The sequence below is a fragment of the Podarcis pityusensis genome (genome assembly GCF_964106645.2).
Source record: "Podarcis pityusensis genome assembly, chromosome: 8".
NCBI lineage: Eukaryota > Metazoa > Chordata > Lepidosauria > Squamata > Lacertidae > Podarcis > Podarcis pityusensis.
Genome location: NC_138033.1, coordinates 38,041,526 through 38,053,839, shown reverse-complemented (window position 1 = coordinate 38,053,839; position 12,314 = coordinate 38,041,526). Strand labels below are relative to the sequence as shown.

The 12,314-nt window shown below is 46.6% G+C and overlaps 1 protein-coding gene across 3 annotated transcripts in view; it reads right to left on the bottom strand.

Moving 5' to 3' along the window:
- The window catches only part of ST3GAL2 (ST3 beta-galactoside alpha-2,3-sialyltransferase 2), a 35,077-nt gene that overhangs the window by 5,843 nt on the left and 16,920 nt on the right, over window positions 1–12,314 (bottom strand). For all 3 annotated transcript variants that reach the window (XM_081016921.1, XM_081016922.1, XM_081016923.1), the window contains exons 2-6: window positions 9,532–10,802; window positions 4,001–4,194; window positions 2,081–2,260; window positions 1,446–1,491; window positions 800–919 (exon numbers count right to left, since the gene is read on the bottom strand). In XM_081016921.1, coding sequence (XP_080873047.1) covers window positions 800–919; window positions 1,446–1,491; window positions 2,081–2,260; window positions 4,001–4,194; window positions 9,532–9,870 — 879 coding nt within the window. In that variant the 5' untranslated portion in view covers window positions 9,871–10,802. The remainder of the gene's footprint in view (window positions 1–799; window positions 920–1,445; window positions 1,492–2,080; window positions 2,261–4,000; window positions 4,195–9,531; window positions 10,803–12,314) is intronic.

The following is a 12,314-nucleotide window of genomic DNA, read 5'->3' as shown; positions in this document are numbered from 1 at the left end:
AGGCTCCACACACTTGCACAGCTTGGAGCCAAATGGGCACATTCGTTTTTTCACTGCTCTTTTGTGCAAATCTGGCATATTAGGAAACTTGTATTTCAACAATAAATTGATTCCCCCCCCACACTCTTTATGATTACCTGTGCACACGCCCACAATGGGCCTCATGTTTACAGAACATTAGGTGGGAGAGGACTGCAACATGGAGCATAAATACTATCCATCAACATTGTCAACTAGTGTGGATGGGAAATACTAATACAGATTTTGGACACATAAATTTAAATGCGTTCATGTGTGGATGAAGTTGCACAGATGCACACATGGAAAGAGCAACCCACATACACACAGACGTCCCAGTGTGGACACAGCCATAGAAGACACCTGGCATTGTTGGTCCCCATCAGGTTGTTTGGTTATAATCTCTTCTATCTCTCAATTTACAGCATATTTTATTATTATGTCCAAAAGTGTGTGTGTGTGTGTTAATTAATGTACTACCGTATAATTAAGTAAAACTAGCAGACCTGTCCATGGTCCTGCCTTGTGTTGAATCTCTGTGCTGAGTGGTCGGGAACTGTGATCCACCTTTTTACATTCTGTCTCCCTCGCCTCCCCTTTAAAACACACACAGGCACACGTGCGCGCGCACACACACACACACACACACACACACACACTTGCATCCAGCCTGTTAAATCGACTAGAGGAGCCTGCCAAATTCCTAGGTGCTGGCCCTCTCTCTGCAACATGAAATCTCTCTTTACAGGCTGGAAGCCTCTTCAGCTACTTAAGAACCCACCTCATCACAAACGTGCAAGGCAAAGAACAGGACCAGCATCCCCGTGGAAGGGTAGCGTCCGTGGTGCTCTGTCCATCGGTCATGGATGTATTTGAAGAAAGCTGGGTTGTAGATTTGAACCTAAGGACACAAATCACGGAAGACAACATCACAACAGGCAGGGCTTTCTCTGTGGGAAGCCCCTCCACATGGCCATTGAGTATTTCAGTCTCAGTCCACACAGCCCAGAGGAAAAAACTGAGGCTCTGTTAGTGGGTGGTTCCCTGGACCGGGTGGCTGGGAAGTTGCCTGCTCTTGATGGGGTTACACACCCTCTGAAGGAGTGCATAAGCAGCTTGGGGGTAATCCTGGACTCATTGCTGTTGCTTGATGCTCAGTTGCCCTTCATGGTGCAGAGCGACTTCCATTTTAAAAAATGTATCTGATTGCCTTAGGAAACCTGGAGTGTGTATGTTTATAGTAATGCATATAGTATTCAAGAACTGATTGTATTTTTAGCAGAACCAACCAACCCAAAAAAACCAAAAAACTTGCTTCTCAAGTTATCTTAAGAGAGATGAGAATTTAGAAAATAGCCATGCAGATGAAGCCAACATGGTTATTTTCAGAGCATCCCTTCCCTCTCCTCCATGAGGGCCAGACTTACCTTGTCTTTGTCCACCCGAAGGAAAGGCTTCACGGGCGCATAAGTGCTATGAAAGAAGCAGAAGGGAGAAAGAATGAGAATGAGATGCTCCTTGCCCCCCTCTTGCTAAAAAGATGTTCTGCTCAATTGCTCCCTCTGCCCTCCCTTCCCTCTTTCTGTCACTTCTCCCTATTAACTCTTAAAGGAAGAGGGGGGCATGGAGGGGCCAACAGACACAAGGAACACCACCGTGAAAATCTGGGGGCTGGACCAACCTGAAATTGAACCAAGCAGCTCTGGCATTTACCTTTATGTATGTTACACCCCTCATTTTGTGTACAACATTCAAGTGTGGACTGTCTATTCTGCTTACACCCTGGAAGCAACTTTTTGCTTTCAAACATTTAGCCATACACTGAAAAATAATAATGGGTGGGACCAGCATGCTACCCAAGACAGCAATCTTTTGGAAAAGGTCCAGAAAGGGTTGAAGGCACAGGAATGGGAATTACTCATCCCCAGGCAATGACACGGTGCCTGTTGGCCAGGGCTGTCCTTCTTTGCCTCACTGGGTGGGATAGAATCATGGAATTGTGGAGGTGGAAGGTATCCAAAGGGTCTTCCAAGCTTAACCCCCTGCAATGCAGGATACATACAATCGGATCTGGCCCGTCGACAAGGCGCTTGCCATCCACAGCAGGTCCAGGGCTTTGAAGGGCACGAGAACAAAGCTAACGTTGGCCGGCAGGTTCTTGGCACTTTCTGGGTACATGAAGTGATGGGTAGTCCTACTCCCAACATCTGCCTCAAAGCCCACTGTAGGGGCCTGGTTCATTCTGCAAGGAAAGAATAGGGGATCAGGGAGAATCATTTGCTGAAGTTGTGGTCTGGAGCATTTCATTATTACAAAAAGGTGTGTGTGTGTGTGTGTGTGTGTGTGTGTGTGTGTGTGTGTTGCAGCTCAACCTAGCCTCTGAACACAAAAATATTCTTTTGAGGGTGGGGGGTACTTGCACAGTTTTTACACTGCAGTGATAACAGCATACAGTGTAGAATCACAGTGCCTTTATAACTATTTATAACTATAAATGGTGGCTCCTTTGCATCGCCTTGAAGCCCAAATATTCTGCAACAGCAGATGCAGCTACCGGTTATCCTACCCATCCCAATAGCTGCAGCCCTATAGTTTGGGGCAATTCTGATGAAAACAGCCACACTGTTGACTCTAGCTCTCCTCAAATGCAAACAGTGACAGAACTCAGCCTCACCCATTTCCGACAAACACTGGAGGGAGCAAAGTTTTTCAGCTCAGTCCTGGATCACCCACCAGTTGCCAAGTTAGGCAAAATCACAACATTAGGCCCAGTTATAGTAACCAAGAAGCAAGACCCCTGGGTTTTGCTTCACTGAGAAAGGAGAGGCTGCATTGTTTCACAGGAGGCAGCCAAGTCCCATCCAGGATGCGATTCCAGAGCAGGCAGCTGGCAACCCTGTCCATCCAGGAACCTGCAGCATGCTTCACCTCAAGCTGCCTTTTGAGAGATCTGCCACTAGATGGCAGCAAGGTGATGAAGGATGAAGCTCTTATAGTGACAAAAAAGGATCCAGAAAGGGGTGCTGTGGTGGGGCAGACACTGCACAGTCAGCTGGATTCAGAATGAGAACTCTGGTTCCCCACACCACTTATGTGTTATTTGCAAAAGCATCTCATATGTGCTAGGTGCTGTACAAGAACACAAGAGCCCCCTACCTACAGGGCTACAACTGCAGGAAGCCATGAGATGAAAGGAGCGGGGAGTTGGAGGGAAAGCGGGAGAGAAGAGGTGGAGGAACGAATACGATTAAGCAAGTGTCCACTTAACAACACCATCCAAATGCCATATTGACCTGCAGCCAAACACCTGAACTGACTCTGCACTGCAGGCAATCCTGTCAGAGTGATAGAAGGTCATCCCACCTCATGCATTCAAGGGAAAACTACCCAGTTCAGGGGACTCAAGAGCAGCCACCAGAAACAATGACGAGGAGTCAAGACACTAACAAAGTTGGGGTCCAAGCTTGTCCAAGTTCATCAATGTTTATTTTATTTTTTTTGCTTCCAGTTGAAATGCCAACTTTCCAGGCCTTTCTCTGGGACACAGTTTCAGCCACTTTAGGCCTGTTTTGAGCCAACTCAGATACAAGTTCATATTATTTCAAATTGCAAAGCAATGTCTGCAGAGTGACAGACCCCAAATGCCGGCAGAGCTTCTGGAAACTTTCAGGCAGCAGCAACTAAACGCAAGCACAGGTATCTGTTCCTTGGAGAGCTGGTGGGGTAGCTGAAGGTGACCAACAGAGAATCGCCAAGAAGTCAGATGGCAACTTGGCCAGGCAAGAGAGGCTGGGAGTCAAACCTCCTTCCTCAGCAGGGAGAGAAACTGGAGTGGAAGAGGCAGGCAGCGCCAGCTGTTGCTGCTGATTTTTCGTCCCCAATGTTTGCCAGGCTGCTGTTCTCTGATGCAAGAGCCAGCTCAGCAATGATGGAGAGAAGACAGCCCAAGAGACAGAGGGATCTGGCCCTCCCAGTCACTCACCTCATGATGAAGTCATGCCCATTGATTTCCCTGCCATAACCAGAGCCTTGCAAGTTGCCCGAGTTGCCAACCACAGCACAGCGGCGGCACGGCTGAGAGTTCTGGGAGCTGTATGGGTTCTCTCCAGGGACAATCTGGAAGAGCTTCCCCAAGACTTCATTCAGGTTGTGGGACTTGAACTGTGGCTGTAGCATCTGCAGGGAAAAGAGAGGGCAACATGAGGCCAAAGTGAACACCCCACAGACACCAAGCAGCCAGCTGTTAGTTAGTGTGGTATACTAAATCCTTCACACATGGGAGTAGGAGAAGGACATGCTGCTCTTTGTCTACATTTACAGCTTGCTCTGAAACTGGACTCGGACCAGCTTAACACCAAAGCTTCCCCAAAACATATCCTAAGGAGCTGAAGACTTGAGAGAGAGCAGAGATCCCTTTACAATAATATTATTCGCTTCTTGTGATACAAATTGTATTGGATTAGGCAGAGGTGATTGATAGTTTGGCCTGGTATTCAGTGCTGTTATCACTGTGTCCCTGATATGAAATATGCTTCTGTGATTTTCTTTTATGAATTTCAGATATATATTGTATTGCTTTTTTTATTCTGACAAAATGAAATTTGATGGGGCTACGATTGATGTGAGCTGCTGCACTAGCTCAAGCATATTTGGGAAAAAGCAACATACAAATATAACATAAAGATCCAATCCAGGGTATTAACAAGCCTCTTTCCCCAGGAGTCAAGGTGTGTTGCAATATGTGGTGTGAATGCATACCTGTTTTCCAATTATTTTGGAAATTAGTCTTTGAAGAAGTTTCTTCTATTACAGGACAGGTGATACAACCTGATCCAAGGCTATCTGTTTACAGATGACCATAAGAATTAATTATTTAAGAACCTACTACTAATCTTTTTCATGTCTGCAGCTAGAAATACAGTTAGACAATATTAGAAAACAGTTACTAACTTAACTCTGGAGGCATGGTGGTATAGACTATGGGATATAGCCTTCATGGAGAAACATCTTAGAGTGCTCAGGAAGACAAAGACAAGAGGAACTGTAAGGTGGATGTTTAATCCAGTACAGCGGAAAGGACAATGTTGTCCACCCACCACCAGCTACCCATGCCTTACTCTGTAACAATCTGTTAAAACAGAGAGTAGAAGACCCTTAACTGCCATAATCAACCATGAACTATTGTACTAACCTGCTTATTGTTTGACTGTAGCATTTACTTTGTATATTCACGGAATGTTTCTTGGGGGTTATATGGGGATTGCTTGTTATATGTGTTTTTTGAAACTGAAAAATAAAGAAATGGGGAGTGGGGGAGATGTGTTACAAGAGATGGGAGGCTGAAAAGCAGAGTGTGAGATGGCATTTCCTGCTGCTGTATATTCAGAAATATGCAGAAGCCAAAGAAGAATATGAAGCACTGTGTACTTCTTGGTCCTGGGAATTCTGCCCTGCATGTCCACACTCTGCTGGACAAAAGAAACAGTGGGGCGGAATGGTTGGGGGCCAGCCTTTCCTGCAGCAGGCCCTAAGAAAGTTCTCCACTAAATCTTTGGAGAACTGACTTTGGTTAAAAACAAGAAATGAAAGACTATTCCCAGGACTGGCGACATATCTCTGGAGGTCAACAAATGGTGAGATATGGTTTCGACTCCCTTGATGACATAAGAATAGGTTGCGTTGTTGCTCTGTTCTGTTTGGTTGGTTGTTTACCTGCAAAACATTAAATTCAAAAAGAAGAATGTTCTCCTCTGCAGAGGTGGCCGAAGGGGGACAGACCAAACTATACAGCAAGAACCAGCTATCATATTGAGAGCCAGTGTGGTGTAGTGGTTAAGAGCAGTAGACTCGTAATCTGGTGAACCAGGTTCGAGTTTCCGCTCCTCCACATGCAGCTGCTGGGTGACCTTGGGCTAGTCACACTTCTTTGAAGTCTCTAATCCCCACTCACCTCACAGAGTGTTTGTTGTGGGGGAGGAAGGGAAAGGAGAATGTTAGCTGCTTTGAGACTACTTCTGGTAGTGATAAAGCGGGATATCAAATCCAATCTCTTCTAATCTTCTTCATCATATCCTCAGGAAGGCAGAAAGTGGTTCTTGCATATGGCCTCTTCCTCTTCCCAGTGTCAGAGATGCTAAGAGGATGGATGGTGCCTTCCCCCCAGGTATCCTCACCTGGCTCCTCAGAATCCACAGTTAAAAGGTAGCAGGACTAGGAAAAGCCCTTCTCTGCTGAGGACCCTGGAGAGCTACTCCTGGCAGGAGCAAACCAGCCACCTCCAGTCTGGTGCCTCCCCACCCCCACCTAGATGCTTTGGGCTACGTCTCCCATCAGCCTCAGCCAGCAAAGCCATGCTGGTAGAAACTGTAGAACCATAGAATTGTAGAGCTGGAAGGGACCACAAGGGCCATCTAGTCCAACCCCTGCAATGCAGGAATATTTTGCTCAATATGGGGCTCAAACCCATGGCCCTAGCTCCACCGACTGAGCTAGTCTGACAAATGGATGACACTAGGCTGGGGAAGGGTGAAGGAAACATTCCTGGAAGAGATAGATGGCAAGGCAAGAGGCAAGGAACAGCTGGCCTGATGCTTCCTTATTCTTCTTCGCAGTTACACAAAGAGAGCACCAATCTGGGCCTTTTAAGGAAGGTGAGAAGTTCAGCCCCTGCAGCAAATCCAGCCTCAGTCACTCAGCAAAAAACTCTGCAGCTTTCATCAAACAGATGGTGCTGCTGGATGGGCAAAAGGAGAGGAGAGGAGAGGAGAGGAAGAAGCAGGCTATCCCAGGCAGAGGCTGGAGCTGGTTGCTGCTTCCCAACACCCAAACTAAGAACACATCTGGAGAGGCACAAACCTTGGTTCTGCCCAAACAGCAGAGGGAAGCAAAAGCCAAGCAACCTACACATGCATGAGTCATGGCTCTGTTTAGACTGCAGGTTTCTGCTTCTCCTCCCCTTGCACTAAAGGGAAAACTCCTGCAGAGGAGAAAAGCAAACCAAAGCAGCTTTCAATGAAATGGTGCCTGTACCATCTTTGTCACTTGACCCTGTATTGCAGTGGATTAGGCAGAGGTGATTGATAGTTTGGCCTGGTATTCAGTGCTGTTATCACTGTGTCCCTGATATGAAATATGCTTCTGTGATTTTCTTTTATGAATCCACTGTATTGCAAGGCATTGTCTGCAGATGCTGAAGAATAGATATTTAAGATTTGCAGGCAAGATAACAACCCACACGTCTAGGAAGCCCTATTGCCATGTACAACTGACAAAAAGCGCTCTTGGTCAGCTGCTACTTGAGCACACACTATTAGTTCGATTATTCCATTTTTAGCCCACCTTTCCACCCAAAGGAGCCCAAGGCAGCCAACTGCTAGCCACACAATGGCCCTGGTACCAGAAGAAGGGCTTTTGGATGATGTCATGACATGGAAAATGTGGAATGGACAGAATTTGATGGTGCATTAGAGGTGCTTAAAAGGAAGAATCAACAAAAAATCCCAGGATTTTTTATTTTTGGGGTGGTGGAGGGGTGCCGGGAGGTAAATCACTCTTAAAACTTCAGAGATCTAGGGAGAGGCTTTAATGTGACTTTTAGTCATCCCTTCACTAAGACAACCCAGGAACTGCATTCCATCTGGCCTTTGGGGAGAGAAGCCCTGCTATACAGTGATCATATCTAGGCACTTCACCTGGGTTAATCACAGCACTGTAAATTATACCAGTAGTAGTACCAGAGAGCTTGATGGGAACCACTAAGCAACTTGTTAATTTTTTGAACTGCATTATAATCTTTTTTTAAAAAACTCCAAACTGAATTTGGAGTGGAGGGGTATTGTTTTGGCTTGTTATTACAGGTGAAGGGTGGCAAAGAAAAGTTTAATAGTAACAACAAGAACAACAAGAACAAGAACAAGAACAACAACTCATCTCCACTATGGTTCTCAAACAAACATCAAGGATACAATTTGATAATATTTGAACAGCAAAGGGTTATAACCATTCCAAGAATATTTAATTTTGACATAAGATAGAATTCTGATTTTGGGCAATTTGGATTTTGGAAATGAAACAGAATACACACACATAAACTGTGACTTGTTGGGAAGCGATGGAACTCAGTTGTAGATAGATCTACACCACTGAAGCAAATAGAGATTCAGATGCACTTAATTTTATGCTGAACTTGTCCTGTACTCACAGAACATAAAGTCAGAGCCTTGGTTTGTTCAGCCCACTATACTGCATCCACTGACTGGCAATGGTAGCTTTCCAGGGTTTCAGGGCAGGGATCTCTCCCAGACACACCTGGAGGTGGTGGAGATTGAACCTAGGACTTTCTGCATGCAAAGCAGATGCTTTCCCACTGAGCTATGGCCCCTCCTTAACATTTGATATTGAACAAACCACAGGGAGATAAGGAGAAAGAAAAGATTTTGAAAAGACTGAGGAAAACAATAAGCACCTGCTTTTTAATATAGAAAAGATATTGGCACAGTATGAATGCAAAACAAGCAGGTTAAAGAGTTGAAAGCACAACTGGGCTCCAGACCTCAGCAATAAGATTCAAATGCAGGTCTGGGAGTATTTATGGTGAACAGGGGATGACCTTCTCTTGTGCATAAGAGAATTTTGAAATCAGTTTCAAAACAATGGTAAGGTGGTGCAGTAGTGATGGAAACCTCAAAGTAAGAGAAGACTTGTAGTAAAAATGTGAACTATGGGTTGACAAAGGATTTATAAAAATAGAGTTATGAAAGAGATGCGAAGGGGGAAATCATTACATTAAGATCCACAATTTGGGGGGGGGGAGTCAAAAGGGATTATACGTTTATTTAATTCATTCATTCATTTATGTAAAATAGAAAATGCAAAAATAAAATTTATTAAAGAAAAGAAAACCACATTGCCTTGGCAAGCTATAGGATGACAGCTACAAGGATCCTATATGGCAAGGACTGAAAACCTTAGTGGTGCCTACTTTAAAAGAACAGATGAAAAATATGTGGGGGTTTGCTCCAGCCATCCAACTGGCTTGTTATGTTAAGGGTTAAGGAAAACAGGAAAAAACAGAATAGTTTTATGAGCAGCTGGTCATTATTCATACATTAGTGTAAACTTTTAAAGTTTATTTTCAAATCTGCAGCTTTGTTTCAAGATTATGAAAGTCAGCTTATGACTCAAAGATATAAACATGTGTTCAGATCTACATTCATAATATACCAGTAAGTAAAGACAGATTTTGAAGAATGCACACCAAGAGCTGCCAAATTCGTCCAAAAATGCTTAAGAATCATTGTGCAAAATAAGGAACTGTGCCTCATCTAGTTAAGACAGTATCTCCCAGCCTAATTTCCCTTGCCAGGATATAGACTAAGCAGCTTGGAGGCTGGGAGTTTTGTTGTACGGTGCTTAGACTTAGCAGGCTGCCCTGGTCTTGCTGCCCTAAGTGGTTGTAATAGGAGTGGGAATGTCAAACCCCACCCCTCGGTCCCTGGTCCCAAAAAAACTCACCATCCACCACCTCTGGACATCCAGCGGCAAGTCCATGTTCTCTTTGGTCCACACTGGGGAGATGTTACTGTCATAGCGGGTGTCGAACCACTCTGAGTCACTCACGTCCACCATGCACCTGTGACAGGTGCAGCTTCGCACAAAGAGCCCCTCCTTGCTGAGGCGCTGCATACCAGCATAGCCTGGAACAAGCTTCACCCGGTGGATGCCATTCAGCCCATTGGGGTCTAGGTAGGCGATGCTGTGGTGGGAGTAGGTGAAAAGGAGGGACATGATGAAGACGAGCAGGAAAGCTGTGGAGAGGAACCAGAAGCGCAGCGAAAACTTCATGGTGGGCATGGGAGGGGAGGGGAGGCCAGGAAGGGTCACTTGGCCTGTGTCTCTCTTGCAACAGAAAAAAAGGCAGGGGGGAAAGCTGGCAGAGAAAGTGTTTGGCTTCTCAAAAGCTTCCTCTGGGAACCCTCACAGTTCTCCAGGTGCTGCAGAGACCAACTTAGTCATGAAAACGCAGGCAGGTGTTTGGAACAGACCATCCCAGGTAGCCTCTCTTTGGGTTCTTCTTACATCAGTCACAACCTCTATGGCACCGCCCAAGCCTTTTGCATACAGAATTTGGGCCACAGAAGAGCAAAATAAGAGCAACCTGTGCCCTCGTCCACTGCTTGACTCAAGAGAGAGCCGTTTCCACAGGTTATCCCAGCAAACTAGGTCCCCAACTCTGCCTGAGTACTTTTCCTTCCTGACAGGAGGGGGAGAGCCTGTCCTAATACAAAGGAGAACGCCATGGTCCCGTCTGCTCCTGGACACACATTTCAAGGCTCTGCATCCCAGCCGGAGAAAGAGAAAGCAGCTGTTTGCCGAGTATCAGAGCAGCTCCATCCTTGGGGTTAATGAGCCACGTTCCCTCAGCACCACCACTCCAGCAGACGGGAAGCTCCTGCCAGTTCCCATCCCAGGACCTCGCCTCTGAGCTGGCAGCTGCACATCTGGATCAGCGCTGCCTGGGGACAGACACCGCTTGGGTGGCCCAGGCGCTCTCTCCGCCCTCCGCTGCCGCCACACACGCTCAGTCTGCAGACGCAGCTCCCGCTCAGCCCTGCAACTTCCTCTCCAATTTGGCATCTGGCAGACGTGGAAGTGCAGTGTCCCCGTGGCTCATCCTCCTCCTCCTCCTCCTCCTCAGCTGCTTAGGCTTTTAAATAATCCCTTGGCAATCTTTCCCTCTCCACTTGCTGGCCCAGAAAAGGTTCTGCTGCAACGAAGCCCTGAAACTGGAGAGAAAGAGGAGGATTTTAAAATGATACATATGTAAAAGAAGAATTGTCAAAGGTCAGCAAGAGGGAGGAAGCCTCAGGTCAAGGGTGCCTGGTGGAAGGGACCCCCCCTGCCCCCCAATATGCTCCAACAGCCCTCAGAGAAGGCAAATTCTTGGTTGCAACATCTGATCAATGCAAATCCCCTTTCCCTCCTGTAAGAAACAGGGAACTTGTGTGAAATAGTCCTCTCCTGCAGGATAGACAATGAAGGGTCGCTACGCATGGCTCAAGCCAGTCACACCCCAGGGTATCACAATAAGAAAAAGAGCAGACTGCTATCCACGGGCTTCTTCTCTCCCTTTGTATCAATTGTGCCATGAACAGAAATCCACTATAAATCTTTGTAGTCAAAGCCTCAGATTCATAAACATCCCTTTTACAAGGAGGCAGGAAGGAAGCAGTGACTGGTAACCTCAAACTGCCCAATGGCATCCAAAACAATATGACCCACAGCCGTATTCCAAGCCCACCTCCCTGAAACACTTCTCCAAAGAATCACAGAATCCTAGAATCTAGTCCAAATCCCTGCAATGCAGGAATCTCAACTAAAGCATCCATGGCAGACATCCACCCAGTGGCGTAGCGTGGGGGGTGCAGGGGGGGCCGGCCGCACCGGGCGCAACATCTGGGGGTTAGGGTTAGGGGGCGCAAATCCACAGGTTAGGGGGCGCAAATCCACGGGTTAGGGGGCGCAAATTACTTGCCTTGCCCCAGGTGCTAACAACCCACGCTACGCCACTGCATCCACCCTTTCCAAGGTAGTCCATTTCACTGTCAAACAGCTCTTACCATCAGAAAATTCTTCATGATGTTTAGTCAGAATCTCCTTTCTTGTAATTTGAATCCTTTGGTTTGGGTCCTACCTTCTAGAGCAGGAGTAAACAAGCTTGCTCCATCTTCCATGTGACAGCCCTTGAGATATTTGAAGATGCCTATCATATTTCTTCTTAAGTCTCCTCTTTTCCAGGCTAAACATGCCCATCTGCTTCAACATTTCCTCACAAAGCTTGGCTTCCAGACCTTTTACCAGCTTAGTCACCCTCCCTCACACATGTCCCAGCTTGTCCATATCCTTTTTAAATTGTGGTGCCCAGAACTGGACACAGTACAACAGGTGGGATCTGACCAAGACAGAATAGAGCAGTACTATTCCTTAGGGACGTGGGTGGTGCTGTGGTCTAAACCACAGAGCCTAGGACTTGCTGATCAGAAGGTTGGCGATTCGAATCCCTGCGACGGGATGAGCTCCCATTGTTCGGTCGCAGCTCCTGCCAACCTAGCAGTTCGAAAGCATGTCAAAATGCAAGTAGATGCATAGGTACTGCTCTGGCGGGAAGGTAAACGCTGTTTCCGTGCGCTGCTCTGGTTCGCCAGGAGCGCCTAAGTCATGCTGGCCACATGACCCAGAAGCTGTCTGTGGACAAACGCCGGCTCCCTCAGCATACAGAGCGAGATGAATGCACAACC